Genomic DNA, 17,660 nt, shown 5'->3' on the forward strand with positions numbered 1-17,660 from the left:
GTTGACTGAAGGAGATCCAGTGACTCTGATCTGTGAGGTTTACAGCTCCTCTACAGGCTGGACATTCAGCTGGTGCACTGTAACTCTTTCATTTGGTAAGTTATAATATGCTTAATGTGATAACTAAATAAAGTGTTTTTATTAAAAATATTATTGAGATTATAAGTATTGAATCAATCTAAATATCAGTTTACATCAGGGACGCGGGAAGTAGGGCTGCTGAGGGGGCTGCAACACCCACTGTTTTCACATGGTTGCAAATGCAAAGCCAGGTTTGTTCATTTAAATTTATTCAGTTTTAGCATTTAATAATTTATTTGTAATGACCTCTGAAATGTAAATTGTAAGTGGGCTATAATAAACCCATGTTTATTTTTATAAACATGATTAATTTTACTTGTGATGTTTTCTATATGGGATGATTAGCCTAATCCTCATGAACACGTGACGCTAGCTGTTTATCTACGCTGTTTATATCAACATTCAACCCCACCAAACCTCAGAGCTGATTTCTATAAAGATGGATCACTCATCCAGAATCAAACTACAGAGATGATCATCTCTGTCTCAAAGTCACATGAGGGTTTCTACTACTGCAAACACCCGGAGAGAGGAGAGTCACCCAAGAGCTGGATCTCAGTCAGAGGTGAGACTAAGAAATATAAAAACTATTGAAATGTGCCTGTATCATTTACAGCACTAATCTGAATGTAAAATGTATTTATCTCAGCTTCCTCTGCCTCAAGATCTGAAGAGTTCAATCTCATGATAGTTGGAGTGACTGCAGGACTGACCGTCACATTTTTGATCATTGTCGTCTTGGTCCTTCTGTGGCGCTACAGAAACAACAAAGGTCCATCTTCTGCCAAATTAAAATTCAGTGGCACATTTGCAGACACTACAGTCTGTTAACCATCCTACGGCAGTCTAAGCTGGCTTTCTGGTCTTAGCTGGTCTCCCGACCTGGTAAAGCTGGTAAATTAGCTAGTTTCAAGAGGATTTTGGGTAGTTTTCAGACTGGGAGACCATTTTAAACACATTTCTGAGTGTTGCTGCATATGCAGAGTGTTCCAAATTAGCCATTTATGTATGCATTAAGGAGATCAGAAGTCAGTTTTTTTTTAACTGACCCCATATATTTCCTCAAAACATTTACATAATCATTTTATGTTATCTTAGGTGTAAGATCTCAGTCTCGCTCTAGTGTCAGTCAACAGCAGAACAGCAGTCAGACATCAGAGCAGAACCAGAGTGACGCTGGAAACAACACACTGCTGTCTGGTCAGATTTTACTCATTAACCATAAATAAATACTTAAATATTTAGCCCCTAATTATTTATATTTTCAGTGTCAACAATATCTTCTGTTGGATTGAAATAATTCATGATATGCATGACAAAAATAATTGTAAAAATGTTATTGAAAATTATTTAATGTATTATTATTACAGGAACTACTCATATTTATGACTCTGTTGATGCAACTATCAATAAAGACATAAACACATAAACACAGGTAACTAATGATGTCATTTAAAGTATTTTATGTCATGATGTTTTTCCTGAAACAGTAGTTCTTTTCTACTGTTTGTACTGCACATTCCTAAATCCTGGGTTATTGTTCTTATTTCCATATTTGCTGTGTCATTGTCACTGATTGGATGAAAGCAGCACACAACATGTTTACATAACAGCTCTAGCTTTGCACATCCATATATTACATATTGCCGACTGTACTATTAAGTTTTTCATGAATTAATCTATCGGACTATGAAGGTAAAAAACACTCAAAAACGGTATTTTCTTCATTCAAATTCATGTATTTTCCTTCACCGTTTGACATTTCCCCTTCTAACGGTGAAACGATGTTCATACAACGCATGGTGCTTCTTTAACTGTCTAAAGCACGTGAATATGAGGCACGCGAATAAGTGTCTCTTGCTAAGCATCTAGCCGTAACATTCTAACACCAAATCTTTTCACATAGCACAACTTTGACCCTGTAAAAAGCCCATGTGAAAAGCCTATGCATGTCTTATTTGTTTCTTTATTTTTCATTGTAGAACGTGTAAGCGGGCCTACTGAACTCACCTATGCTGAGATTGAACTGAACTCTTCTAAGAAACAGAAGAAAAAGAAAGAAAATGAAGGTAAAACAAAAGTCTCTGTTCTTTTATGATCACAACAGTAGCTCCTTTGATTTCTCCATCAACTCTAGATAGGTACAAGAATCACAACAGTAGCATTAAACACCTATTTGTGGCTGTGAACTGTGAACTTTGATATTCATCCAAAAGGTCATTGCATGCAGATTACAGTATGTTGATTTTGAGGTAAATTGGACAAATTAAATCATTTTGATGATATATAATTATAATAGAACACTGAATAACATGCCTTAGCTCTGAGATTTTATAAATATTTTAAAATAAAAAAATTTAAGAATTAAATCAAATACTGTATATAAAAATTAAAAATGTGCAGTTTAGCATTTTTTATTAATTTCTATATTTTCAGGTGCTGGATCTAGTGATGTGACGTATGCTCAGATTAAATAAAAACCCAGAGGAGAAGCTTTCAATCCCAGGATTCTGATGAGTTTAGGTTGAGAAGGGCTGGAGAATGACCAGGATCATCAATGCTTTATCATCTTTGTGATACTGAGCACTTGATGGCAATAGATTTATCAGTACTTGGCATTGGGAAAAAGAAAGAAAGAAAGAAAGAAAGAAAGAAAGAAAGAAAGAAAGAAAGAAAAATAATTATCATTTAATACTGCACAGTGTGTATTTTTATTGCACTCCAAAAACATAAAAATAGGGTCCAATGTACTGTTAGTATGAAGACATTTTCGTATTGTTTTTGCACAGTTTTTCCCCCTGCATTTTTAGGGTTAAAGGAATGTATATAGGAATGTATCTGTATGTATGTTGCAGTTTGGGTGCTGTTGTTGTGATTAGACTGGCTGGGCTTTACAATTTTTAATTAAATTGGCAATGTTACTTTGAGCATCTGGAAACAAACCTTGCATCTGTAATAATGTGTTTATATGATGATTATATTAGCCATGTGCTGAAAAAAGAGTGTTTTGAGCATTTTGAGCACCACTGACCAGTGACAACTCCATAGATCTGAAGGGATTAAAGAATGAAGCATTTCAGTGGCTCATGTGATATATGCTGGTCCTTACCAGTAGGTGGTAGCAGTAAGCCTAAACAGTAAGCCTAAACAGCTAACTAGGAAATACCACAAGACATTACATGGTGTCAGAAGTTCACAATGGATCAGCTAAAACCTCCAAATGAACTTCAAGGAAACACCACAGAGAATTGGCAAATCTGAATATAGAAGTTTGAGCTGTATCTCATTGCAAGCACAGGAAAGATAAAATGTACTACGTTTCTTCACATTGCTGAGGATGAAGCACTAATGGGATTCTGATGAGGAATAGATTTTGATGAGGAAGAATCTAATGATTTTGAAGCTCTGAAAGAAAAGTTTATGCATTACTGTGAACCATGAAGAAATTTAACATATCTAAGACATGTTCTCCACAAGATCGAAACGATTGATGCATATGTGACCGATTTTAAAAAACAAGGCAAAGTTTTTTGGCCAGTGTAGAGTAGCACTTGTTGTTTGTCATTTCTCCGATCACAAATGCAGACATGGTTTTATGTTTACGCGGCGCGATGCAACGCAACACGTACAAAGACAGTATAAGTCATTATAATCCGTAATTATGTCCCCACTGGATGCAACAATGCCTTGTTTATAATGGGTTTTAATGTTTTTGTCTGTCGCTCCGGCCGGACAGGGCATCACAGTATTCGGCCAATCACAACGCACTGGATAGCTGGCCAATCAGAGCACACCTCACTTTTCAGACCGATGAGCTTTGTAAAAATCGATGCGTTTCAGAAAGGCGGGGCATAGAGGAGAAACAGTAATGTACAGTATGTGGAAAATAATGTGTTTTTTTAACCTTAAACCCCATAAACATATTTCATTACACCAAATACACAAAATAATGTTATTTTTAGCAGCATCATATGACCCCTTTAAAGCTCTTCACGAGGAAACGGAAGTGATTGTAAACAAAATTAGCAAGATGAAGCTAACTAAAAGTCACCTGAGAATAGTAATGCTCCAAACGCATGGTCAAAGAAAGAAAGTCATTGTACCAGATGCGGTTACAGGCATGAACCAAGGAAGTGTCCGGCAAATGGGCAAGTATGCAAAGTGTGTCGCAGAAAAAAAATAACTTCGGCAGAATGTGCAAAACGCAAAAACAGAAAGACAAAACAAAGTTCACAGTGAGAAAAGCTCATGAGGTTGAAAAAGAGGATCACACAGAAATGTTTATTGGCACCCTTGAAGAAAAGCTGGAAAGAAAACCGAGAACCAGGTTAGCAAAGCAACTGATGCCACAGTAGAGGAAAAAGACAAGTGGAAAGAAACACTGAAAGTAAATAAAAGAGCACACTCTAAAAAATGCTGGGTTGTTTCAACCCAACTTTGGGTCAAATATGGACTAACCCAACTTTTGGGTTAAGAATTCAATTAAACATTTTAAACCAACAGCTGGGTTAGTCCAATTATAAGTTGGGTTGAAAAACCCCAGCATTTTTAGAGTGCACTTTCTTTTAAACTGGATACAGGAGCAGAGTGCAATGTAATGTCATATAAAGACTTCAAAGCAGTAGCAGGAAAATCAGTGACAATGTTCAAATGAACTGTGTGTTAGTTGCGTACTCTTGTCATAAGATGGAGCCAAAGGGTAACGCAAAGCTCACCTGCCAGTTTAAAGACAATGAAGCAAAAATTTAGTTTCAACTGACAGAGAAAGAATCGGGGAAGAGCAGATTGCACAGAATTAGGACTGGTCAAAATAATCTACAAAGTAGACTGAAGAAAACACAGACATCCTGAAGGAGTTTTATAATGTGTTCAATGGTTTGGGATGCATACCAGAACTGCATTACATCAAGGTTGATACAACTGTCTCCTGTGATACATCCACCCAGAAAAGACAAAATAAAAAAAGACATAATAAAAACTCAATAGAATGGGAAGTCTTATTGAGAAACAGGCAGAACCCACTGACTGGGACAAGTATGTTGACTGTGGAGAAGCTGAACAAACTTAGAATCTGCATTGATCCCAAAGACTTAAACAAAGCTATGAAAAGAGAACACTTTCCGTTGGTGATACAAGTAGTCAAGACAGGTTGGCCTAAACAAATTGGAAATATGCCATCTCCGATAAGAAAGTACTGGACATTTGAGAGAAGGTCTTGCTCTCTCAGAAGGACTCAGGAGACTCGTGGTGCCACAAAGTCTGCAAACAGAATTGCTGGAGTGGACTCATGAATCTCATTTGGGAGTTAAGTGCAAAGAGATTGCAAGAGCATGGCATGGGGAAAAAATGAAGATGTAGTGTCCACGTGTGCTGTGTGTAATACTTTCAAAAGGAATAACACCAAAGAACCTCAGTCTGAGCGTGGGCGAAGGTATAGTTGACCTCTTTTACTTCAACCAAGCAGACTACCTGCTATGTGTGGACTACTTGAAATTTCCTGAAATTGCAAAGCTAACACAGACAACAAGCCAACATGTAATAACAGCATTGAAATCTATATTTGCAAGACATGGGATTCTGGAAAAAGTTGTTTCAGATAACGGGCCGCAGTTTGCAAGTGGTCAAATCAGCAACTTCAGAGACAACTGGGAGTTCAAACACTCAACTTCAAGTCTGAGATATCCTCAGTGCAGTAATGGCCAGAGTGAAATACCCACACAGACCATCAAAAACCTGCTAATGGTGTTGCAAGAAAGTCAAGGAGATCTTTACATTGCTCTTCTTGAGTACAGGAATACACCACTAGAAGTGAAGTTATCTCCTGCACAGCTTCTTATTGGTCGTAGACTGAAAGCCAGACTACCAACAATGAATAACTTGCTACAGTCATAACTGCACAAGGATGTTCAGAAAAGCCTGAAAGACAGACAGAGGAAGCAAAAGTTCTACTATGATTGTGGAGCAAGAGACCTGCCTATTCTGAGTGAAGGAGAAAATATGAGACTCAGAGTTGTATTGACTTACGTACTTGTGATCACACAATGAACAAAATAGATAAAGAAGAGTTTCAATGTGACCAATCAGAGGTGGTTCATCCGTGCAGAGGAGCAGTGCCAAAGCACAAGTTACCTACGTAAAATAACTCTGCAAGTAACTTGCAATTTTATGTTTCAAACAGAGATGGCACTAGAGAAGCAAAAGTTACATACTGCAATTTTGATAAGTGATTTGAGATGATAGCAATATCAAGTTAGCTTTGAAAGCATACGATCCCAGCCTCCCTGTAAATCACTCTCCAAAGCCACGCCTCCTCCAAAACACATGAACTCGCACAGGCAGACCTGAGGCTAACCAGCGACACAATGAGAGACAGCGTTGGTGGACAGTTGAATGCAACACTGTCAGACTACCTCACGTCTCATTCACCAGTGAGAAAACATTACAGTACAAAGCACATACAATAATAACTCCTTCTGTTCAGGATGTGAAGAGACTTTTAACCAGCATAAAAATGTTTTTGAACCAAATCACCTACACTGCCTTTAATGCTGGTCTTCTTTCTACTGTACTTCCTCTTTCACCTGCAGTCTCTCAGTTATATATTGACTCATGTCAGATGTAGCCTATGTATATGTATTTTGTTTTATTTTTCTGAGAAAAAGCTCTAATAATAGTCACTGTCCTCAGATTTGTTACTTTTTTTTTTTTTACTGCTATTCAATTTAAGTGTGAAAAATAGCAACCGGTGTAGTCCAAATCCCGAGTGAATGACTCATACTGTATAAGTCTGTTCTTTTTAGTGCAAACAGTTAAGAATCAGTATTAGTGATTGATTACTGAAATCAGGTGGACTTACTGAACTGATTATATGTTATACATAAGGCTTTTGCATCTACAGACCTGTTATATAAATTAATGAATTAATCAATAATATGTTACCTTATTACAATGCGCGCTGAAATAATACTGACTCGTCAATCTCGCCATCCATTGGTCTGATATTTCCTAATAGGCCTTAATGAAATGGTTCACCCAAAATGAAAATTCTCTCATCATTTACTCACCCACAAGTTGTTCCAAACCTGTATGCATTTCTTTCCACCGCTGAACACAAAAGAAGATATTCATACAGATTTGGAACAACTTGAGGGTGAGTAAATGATGACAGGATTTTCATTTTTGAGTGAAATATCCCTTTAATACAGTTTGACACCATATTGAATTCAACATAGATGAAAAGGAGTCTGAGAGATAGACTTACAGACTTTACAATGGCACGGTTTGTATAAAGGTCGTAGATAATGTAATTCTCACAACTTTCAGAACTGTTTTATGGAGTTTTTGTCTATTGAAAGTTAACTAGGGAAAATTAACTGACATTACTGTCATTTTGTTGCAATGAATGTACATAGTCTACTTTTATAAGTGTGTGATCTGTGAAAATGACAATAAAACACGATACAACCTTTTGCAAGAATCAAACAGATTTCTGAGCGGAGTAAAATAAGGATTGCAATTCTTTTTTTCCCCCAAAATGTTTCTTCCTCAAAAGAACAAAAATAATCATTATTTGAACTGTTATGGAGACAGATTTATTAAGAGGAAGGAACCTAAAACAGAATCGTTAAATTTCATGATTCCCCTGTTCACTCGTTTCTGCTGCTTCCATTAATCAATGAATGCAGATTAATGAGCCATCAAAATATTGTTTAATTTTCCTTGTTCTTTAAACACACCAGAATATTATTTATTCTCATAATGCTGAATTTATCAGTTTGATAAAATGTGATTCATGGCAACATTTCTGTAGAAACTTGCATGTTAGTCATTGTGACATTTTCTGAAAACATGTTACAAGATTCGCAGCATTACCAAATGATTTTCTGTAACACATGAGGTACATTTGCATGTCTTTAATCTGTCATGATGTTCCTAAAGATCTGACTGCAGGTTTCAGGAAGTCTTGAGGCTTTAACACAGTCTGTGTCTTTAACCGTCTGTCATCATTCAGTCAGTATGGAGCTCAGTCAACTTCCTCTTGTGCTCTGTGAGTATTATTTTCACTGTATGTATTTCAGTGGATGATAATTGCTATTATATTATGTAAATGATCAAGTGATTTAGTGTTCCTCAACTTTTTTCTTTCTGCTCTCAGTTTCAAATCCACAATATACTGTATGAGTTAGCAATGAACTTTAGAGAGCAAGTGTGCAGTGATGTTTGTGAAAGAGAAATGTTCTGTTGCGTTTACTGTAGGTCAGTCTGTTTTTCAGTCATTAGGTTTTGAGCTTTGTAATGGTATTTGCTGAATCAGTTCTGGAGTTTTGTTTTGCACATTGCCTGTTGCCTTACGTAGATATTCACTAGTACTTTACATTTAGTAAGAATGTATTTTTACCCACTGCTTGTCTTTAGACTGTTAACTTTAAATTCCTTAAAAAGTTCTCTGCTTTATCAAAATCTATAAAATAGCATAATGTTTATGTTTATCTGGATACATATATTTATAAATGCAGCACTCCACAAAACAAACTAGAGCATGAAACACTTCAGCAAATGGTGTTTGATACCATTCTCTGTGAAATCTACATGCACTGATTTATCAGTGAGAGGATGAAATCTTCTGCTGAGACACCTTCACAACTGATGCTACTAATCATTTTATATTGACAGATTTTACCACACCAATTTTGACTGTGCTGCCACATAGTTCATTGTTCACTGGAGACTCAGTTACTCTGAGATGTGAGGTGGATCAGTCATGGGATGGATGGGAGTTTCTCTGGAGTAAAAACTCAAACACTGAATCTGCTGAAGCTGCAATTAAAACAATTGATTCAGTGAAAGTCTCTGATGGAGGAGAGTACAGGTGCAGAGCACGAAGAGAAGGACATTACACAGATTACAGTGAACCAGTAACGGTGACAATATATGGCAAGTATTTTTTGATCACATAATGATCTCTAATGATTATTATGTAATCATTATTATAAATGATTCGTAAGACACTGAATCAATGACTATAACAGCTACAGAGAACAACACTTCAGTCTAACCTGATTTAGCATGTGTGTTTTGCAATAGAGTAACTGTTCATAGACTAAAACCAGCATATTTTATTTTATTTACATATTTGTTATATCACATTATTTTCTTTGTGAATCATTATCATTTTACAGAAAGACCAAAAGCCAAAGTGAGGATTAAACCTGCTCAGCATGTATTCAAAGGAGAGACAGTCACTCTCAGATGTGACATTGATGGTGAAGGAGTCACTGGCTGGCAGTACAGCTGGTATAAAGACGGTTCAAACAGTGTTTTCAGTGAACTACAGGAACACACATTCAGGTCTGTTACTGAGTCTGATGCAGATAAATACTCCTGTTATGGAGCAGAGAGAGGAGGATCACGAACATCAAACATCAGTGATGCAGTTACACTGAAAGTATCAGGTGAGTTTGATCATCTCCTCCTATAAACACACACAAGTTATTATTTTTAACATGTTATTAATTAGTGATTTCTCCATTTCAGACAGACCCCAGGCAGTTTTAATTGTTTCTTCACAGAAGTGGTTGACTGAAGGGGATCCAGTGACTCTGATCTGTGAGGTTTATGGCTCCTCTACAGGCTGGACATTCAGCTGGTACACTCTAACTGCTTCTTCAGGTAAAATATAATGTGCTTCATGTGGTAACTTTGAATTAAAGACATAGTTCACATTTTGCCAGCATTTACTCACCCTCATGTTGTTCCAAACCTTTATGATTTTTTCCCCCACTGTTGAACACAAAAGAAAATAATTTGAAGAATGTCAGTAACCAAACAGTTGCTGGTAGACATTAACTTTAATAGTATTTTTTTTTTCCATACTATGGGAGTCAGTGGCTACCAGCAACTGTTTGGGGAGAAGTTGAGGGTGAGTAAATGATGACAGAACTATCCCTTTAACAGATTTTATTCCAATCAAAATAATTATTTAATATGACTAAGTCAAGCTGATCTAACTACATCCCGACCCAAACTTGTTTACATGGACCAGTGTTACTGTCAAGCTGATTGTGATGCTCAAACAAAAGCAGCATTGTTTTGATATTGCTACAGTGTTCACACATCCCTGGGAAGTCAGCCTACAGTATGAATGGCTAACCAGTCCCACTAAAGAAGGCTTGAAGACCAATGGACATCAAAACCATAAGTAGCCTATGCATAAAATGAAACGTCCCTAGGTTGCGTATGTAACCATGGTTCCCCGAGGGAATGAGACGCTGCGTCGAGAATCGCTTTGGGAATGCCCCTGCGTGACCGCGTTCTGAAGCACGTGTACAATCAGCCCAATGGAGCAGCGAGACGTCACGAGCGGGGTGACGTAAGCACCAGAAAGTATAAAAGTGCATCCGGCAGAGCGCATGTCAGCTTCGATGAAGTAGCGCCTGCAGGGATGCCGGGAGTATGGCAAAGAGACGCAGCGTCTCGTTCCCTCTGGGAACCATGGTTACATACGTAACCTAGAGACGTTCCCCTTCAGGAACTTGAGCTGCGTCGAGAATCGCTTTGGGAACAGGAATACCCATTGTGCCATACTACCAAGTCCCTGCCTGTGTATGTATCTCATGAGCACATCACGAAGAGATAACTTGGGAACCTGGGGTAGATGCCAGTTCTAGGTTATAAAAGCGGACAAAAGTGTGCGGAGAGGACCAGCCCACCGCAGCACAAATGTCCTGTAAGGCCACACCCAAGTTGAAAGCTTTGGAGGACACTATACTCCTGGTCGAGTGCGCTCTGACCCCCATAGGAGACGGGAGGCCAGAGGACTCGTAAGCTAGTGAGATGGCCTCGACCACCCACCTACTCATAGTCTGCTTGGTCACCGGAGATCCTTTCTTTGGCGGACCAAAACAAACAAAAAGCTGCGGACAGTGTGTCCTTTCCTGCGACGCAAATAGATCCACTTCCACCTGGCCAAATTACCTCCAGAGGAGCTCCACCACTTCGGGGTGGAGTCTCCATCCCCTGGGCCTCAGCCCCTGTCTCGACAGGATATCTGCCCCTTGATTGAGATACCCAGGGATATAAACTGCTCTTAGAGAGAGGAGCTTCCCCTGAGCCCACAGAAGGATCTGGCGCGCCAGCTTGTACAAGGGGCGTGAACGCAGACCCCCCTGCCGATTGATGTAGGAGACCACCGATGTGTTGTCTGTGCGGACAAGCACATGATGCCCCCTTGTCTTTGAGATCTATCGTAACAAACCAGTCCTCGGACTGGATTTGAGATACTATCTGCTTGATAGTGAGCATCTTGAACCGAAGCCGTTTGATAGCGCGGTTCAGAAGACAGAGATCTAAGATTGGACGCAACCCCCCATCCTTCTTCGGAACGATGAAGTAACGGCTGTAGAACCCGGACAATCTCTCAAGAGGCGGAACACGTTCTATGGCTCCCTTCCTCAAGAGAGTATCTACTTCTTGTTCCATTACCAGAGCCTGCTCGGGGCCCACTAGTGTGGGGATGACCCCGTTGAAACGAGGCAGACGAGAACCGAACTGGATTCTGTAACTGTCACGTGTATGTTCCCGTTTAGTTCTTGTTGTCCTTATTTGGTCCTTCCAGCTCCTCGCTCCGTGCTCCTCACAGTAGCAACCCGTGAAAGAATTCCGGACCAAAAAGTGACAGTAAGCGGCGCCCCTTCTACCCGTGTTTGTTTTTCATTTTTTGAATAGTGTTTGTTTTTTCCCCATTCGTTTCTCCCCATTCATATGGAGGAATGAGCGCTATGAAGGGGAACTGTACTTGCAAATATGAAGATGCATTTCTGTAGCTCTGATTTTAAAATGTTAATTTTGGCAGCCCCTGAAATGGGTCATACTGACATTACCTAAGCATTTTAAGTAAATACACTTTAGTGCTCATTCAAGGATGATCATTTACTGCTTGGAAGGAGCAAGAACACCTAAGTGTCTAAAATGAGTTCAGATGAGTGAATAAGTGTACCATCTCTACCTTAATGCTGTTGAACTGAATGTACAAAGCAAACTATTTGCTAAAATTGCTGAGCTGCAGACAAAGCAGACATAACACCAAAGTTTAAAAATATCTATGTATCTGAATATTTATTGTATGGTTTTATCAAAAATATTACTGAAATTAAAAGTATTGAATCAATCTGAATACATCAGTTTACAGTTAAAGTCATTCATAAGGAGCATATAGAAATTAATTCCCTTAGTGAACATCTGCACATTCTCACTTTATACAGAAAGCAGCAATCATTATCAGCTGCTCTCAGACAGCAGCAGAGGAGCTGGAGGAAACTACAATGTCAGTTATGCTGCTCTAAATCACACAGGAGTGTATGTGTGCAGAGCAGAGAGAGGAAAACCAGCCTATAAAACAACCTACAGCAACAAACTGCCACTATGGGTCACTGGTGTGTTCAAACACTTAAATGATTGGTTCATATTTATTTTAAAAAATCAAACATTTCTAAATGCTTAACTCTAATTGTCTTCTCAGGTGTTTCTCCTCCAGTCTCTCTGATCATCAGTCCCAGCAGAACTCAACACTTCCCATTGGTCTCTCTCACTCTGAGCTGTGAGGACCAGAGTAACTCTGATAGATGGAGAGTGAGAAGATACACAGGGAGTGGACAGTGGGAAGATTGTTCATCATTACGCTGGGCATCACAAACAGGATCTACATGTACAATCAGCTCCACCATCACATCAGACACTGGAGTGTACTGGTGTCAGTCTGAATCTGGAGAGAACAGTCATCCTGTTAATATCACTGTACACTGTGAGTCTGTGTGTATTTGTTTCACTGGCAGTTGACAATCAATAGATAAAGCAGGTTGATTAAACAAGTGCAGGATGCATCAGTGGGCAAAAAACATTCAGTGGGCAGGCAGCACAAAGAATAGTTGGTAACGCTTTAGATTACAACCCGCAAAGAACTATGTAAGTATACTGAATTTACGGTGTACGTTTCTGTAATTATAGTGTACCTATAAAGAACATACGTGTAGGTATAAGGGAACAATGTGTTACGTTTGGGTAATAAGGGGGTAACAACCAGATATGCAACCTGCAAAGAACTGCGTAAGTAAACTGAAGTTACAGTGTAACTTTTTTGTAATTATAGTGTACCTATTCAGTACCTCCGTGTAGGTATAAGGGAATAATATGCGAAGTTTGGGGAATAAAGGGGTAACAACCTGTAAAATTACAAATCATTTATACTGTAAGTATTTTGAAACTAAGAGGTGCTTATTCTAATATTACGTGGTATGTATGGCCTAAACAACAATCTTATGTTTGAGAATGATTTAGAAAGACGATATATACTTTTTATAATTTTATATTGGTATTTTATTATAGGCGTATAGGTATTTTTAACCATGGGGTACACATTCTATTATAAAAGGAAGGACATGATGGAGATTACTGAACAACTAAACTGGACATCTAGTGAAATGAGTTAATGAGTTTCTGCTATGATTTATAATTCACAAGTCTACTTACCTTATGAAAGCTTATTCGTCGATTTCAGCAACTTCACACCAGCAACTTCTCAACACCACTATCACCAAATAACTTTGCATGATATACCATCAAGGTTCAATGCAGCTTAAAACAAGCTTACCTCTTTCCAGCTGTTTGCAGAAAAATTAGAATAGGTACCCCTTAGTTTCAAAATACTTACAGTAGAAATAATTTGTAATTTTATTATTATTATTAATAATTAATAATTAATAATTATTATTACTCCTTTATTCTCCAAACTTCGCATATTGTTACCTTATACCTACACGGAGGTACTGAATAGGTACACTGTAATTTCAAAAAAGTTACGCTGTAAATTCTGTTTACTTACGCAGTACATTGCGGGTTGTAATCTAAAGCGTTACCGAATAGTTTTGTCATAAAATGTATAAACCATTTTTGTTACTATATTTTTCATAGAATTTTACTATTTGCCAACATTGCATGTTTCCTCTGTTCTGTAGTTGGTGTGATTCTGGAGAGTCCTGTTCATCCTGTGACTGAAGGAGATACTCTGACTCTACGCTGTTTATATCAACATTCAACCCCACCAAACCTCAGAGCTGATTTCTATAAAGATGGATCACTCATCCAGAATCAAACTACAGAGATGATCATCTCTACTGTCTCAAAGTCACATGAGGGTTTCTACTACTGCAAACACCCAGAGAGAGGAGAGTCACCCAAGAGCTGGATCTCAGTCAGAGGTGAGATTGAGAACTATTGAACGCTGTTAAACTATTCCTGTATCAATTACAGCACTAAAATAAAATGGATGTATCTCAGCTTCCCCCAGAACATCTGGATCTGATGGTCTCTGTCTGATGATAGCTGGAGTGACTGCAGGACTGACTGTCACATTTTTGATCATTGTCTTCTTAGTCCTGCCGTGGTGCTACAGAAACAACAAAGGTTCATCATTTGCCTTATTAAAATTCAGTGGCACATTTCCAGACGCTAACTCTGTTCCTAAACCATTTGATCGGCTTCCCCTGCTGAAAATAAGCATCTTAAACCAGCCTATGCTGGTTTTCTGGTCTCCCAACCTGAGTTTGGGGTGGTTTTTATCTAGTCAGGCTGGTAGACCATTTTAAGCATGCTTTGGAGTATAATTTATTAATTACTGAAAAGTATTGATAAAAATAATGCTAAATATTCACATAATCATGTTCACTATTTGTATAAGGCATATAGGTTTCTCTAAGTTAATTATTCATGTGTGTATAAAAGAGATCAAAAGTCAACATTTTATTTTTTGACCTCCCTTTCCCTCAAAACATTTAGCTACATAATAATTTTATGTTTGACTAGGTGTAAGATCTCAGTCTCGCTCTAGTGTCAGTCAACAGCAGAAAAGCAGTCAGACATCAGAGCAGAACCAGAGTGACGCGGGAAACAACACACTGCTGTCTGGTCAGTTCTACATGAAATATACGTATATGTATGAAATCAACATTTTCCATACACTGCAAAATTATTATTGACTCAGTGTCATTGATTGGATGAACCCAGCAAACAACATGTCTACATAAAGGCTCTAGCTCTCTAGACTCTTTTCTTCACTCCAATTCACATATTTGTAATACAATATATTGATACTATATTATATATACAATATATAATTGTATTTTCATATTTAGAAATGTAATAATTTCTAGGTAACACTTTAGGATAGGGATCAATTCTCACTATAACGAGTTGCTTATTAGCATTATTAAAATATTGGCTGTTTATTAGTACTTATAAAGCACATATTTTGCATGACCATATTCTACAACCCTAATCCTACCCAATACCTAAACTTAACAACTACTATTAATAAACAGCAAATTAGGAGAAAATTACTTAAGCAAATTACTTAATGGTTTGTTAAAAGCGAGACTTGAACCTTAAAATAAAATGTGACCCATTTCTATATTTTTAGGTTCTGGATCTAATGATGTGACATATGATCAAATGAAATAAATGTCAAGAGGAGAAACTTTCAATCTCAGGACACTGATGGGTTTAGGTCGAGAAGGGCTGGAGAATGACCAGGATCATCAATGCTTTATCATCTTTGTGATACTAAGCACTTGATAGCAATGGATTTATCAGTAGCTACTTGTTATTAGTGATGCAATCCTTCCTGTGCTTCAGACACTTTGCATGCTAATCTTTGAAAAGCAATGAGCTGATTATATTGGGGAAAAAAATAGGAAAGATGTATTATAATTTATTTCTGCACAGTGTGTATTCTTATTGCACTCCAAAAAGTCCATAAAAATAGGCTCCAATGTCCTGTTAACTCTTTCCTTTAGGGTTAAAGGAAATGTCCATAAACGTAATGGAAAATCTCCTTGCAGAAAATTGCTTAAATTATAGGCTTTAGTTAAAACATGATTGTAGTTCACAAAAGCAATAAATGCAGAGAGAAGTTTAAGTTTGCTGACTTGCATTGCTGCAGTGCTCAGTAGCATTTTCATATTTATGTTTATAGTTTTGAGAAATCTAAATGTTGATGACATTTGGCTAATTTAATGGACTTTAGTGTGTAAGCAATTGAGAAAACTGTAATAAGGATAGAGATTTTTTAGAAACCTTTAACCCCAAGTATGAGCAACAGTAATATTTGCTCTTAGTAGGCATTTTATTGTGTTTAGTGTTAGTAACAAATCTCATTTTGCATTAAACACGAATAAAACAAGATCTAAAGACTACTGATGTGAGCTTCTTTTTCTTCATTCTGTGGTTTATCTTGCATCATGGCACCAGTAATGCATTAATGCTGTTTTTTTTTCTTTATAAAGTACTCTTCCTCTTTCACCCGCAGTCTCTCAGTTATATATTGACTCATGTCAGATGTAGCCTACTTTTTTTTTCTGATAAAAACATCTAATTATAGTCAGTGTCCTCAGATTTGTTTTTTGTTTTGTTTTGTTTTGTTAACTTGTGCCACTATTCAAATTACAATGGGAACACAGCAGTGTAGTCCAATTCCCAAACTAATAACATAAATAAATAACTTCACCCTTGGCTGGGAAACTGTGTATTGTGCATCTTTTAGGAAAATGTTCGCCATGTTATCAATGTTGTTCATTCTTGTTGTGAACTTTTGCATGGTGATTAGATTAACTACTTTGCTGTCTTGAACTGAACACGATGTGTCAGGTGTTTATCACCCCAATTTTACAGTCTCTGCACTGGCTACCTATTAAGTTCGAAAAGTGCTATACAAATAAACTTGAATTGAAAAAAAAAGTTAGATTATCAGCATTACCAAAAATGTTCTGTAACACATGAGATACATTTGTATGTCTTTAATCTCTCATGATGTTCCTAAAGATCTGACTGTAGGTATCAGGAAGTCTTGAGGCTTCGGTCAGTATGGAGCTCAGTCAACTTCCTCTTGTGCTCTTTGAGTGATATTTTATCTGGATGCATTTCAGTGGATGTTAATTGCTCCTTTTTTCTTTTCATGCTGCTATCAGAGTTTCAAATTCAGCTCTAGTCCAAGTTATATGAGTAAAAGATGAGCTTGAGAGAGAGCAAGTGTGCAATGCTGTTTATGAAAGAGAAATGCACTCTGTTGTGCTGTATGTCATTATGTTTTTGTCGGTCAGTTTTGTGTTTTGTAGTGGTGTTTGTCTAATTATTTCTTGCATAGTTATTGTCTCTGTTGCCTTAAGTAGATATTCACTAGTACTTTTAATAAGTGTGTCTTTATTCCTCTGATTCTGTTTAGACTGTTAAAGTTCCCCAAAACACAGGGTTTTTGTAGGTCTTAAAGGGGTGGTTCATTGCGATTTCACTTTTTTAACGTTAGTTAGTGTGTAATGTTGCTGTTTGAGCATAAACAGTATCTGCAAAGTTACGAAAGTTCAATGCAAACTGTATTATTAAAGTGACTGTATTAACATGACGTGACATGTGGCCAAGTACTAGGAATTAGTGCTCTGCATTTAACCCATCCTAAGTGCACACACAGTGATCACACACCCGGAGCAGTGGGCAGCCATTTATGCTGCGGTGCCCGGGGAGCAGTTGGGGGATCG

General features: G+C 37.7%; 1 protein-coding gene across 1 annotated transcript; it reads left to right on the forward strand.

Annotated features, from left to right (window-relative positions):
- Nucleotides 1–8,097: 8,097 nt before the first annotated feature.
- On the forward strand, nt 8,098–15,039 carry LOC107673775 (B-cell receptor CD22-like; the record flags this gene model as incomplete). The annotated part of the gene is made up of 8 exons (XM_016467554.1): nt 8,098–8,128; nt 9,225–9,533; nt 9,616–9,750; nt 12,342–12,512; nt 12,599–12,880; nt 14,091–14,333; nt 14,413–14,538; nt 14,938–15,039. Coding segments are annotated over exons 1-8 (1,399 nt in total), but the record flags the coding sequence as incomplete, so codon positions are not given.
- Between the last annotated feature and the right edge of the window lie 2,621 nt (nt 15,040–17,660).

Source organism: Sinocyclocheilus anshuiensis, unplaced genomic scaffold (genome assembly GCF_001515605.1).
Source record: "Sinocyclocheilus anshuiensis isolate Anshui unplaced genomic scaffold, SAMN03320099.WGS_v1.1 scaffold933, whole genome shotgun sequence".
In the NCBI taxonomy this organism is placed as follows: domain Eukaryota; kingdom Metazoa; phylum Chordata; class Actinopteri; order Cypriniformes; family Cyprinidae; genus Sinocyclocheilus; species Sinocyclocheilus anshuiensis.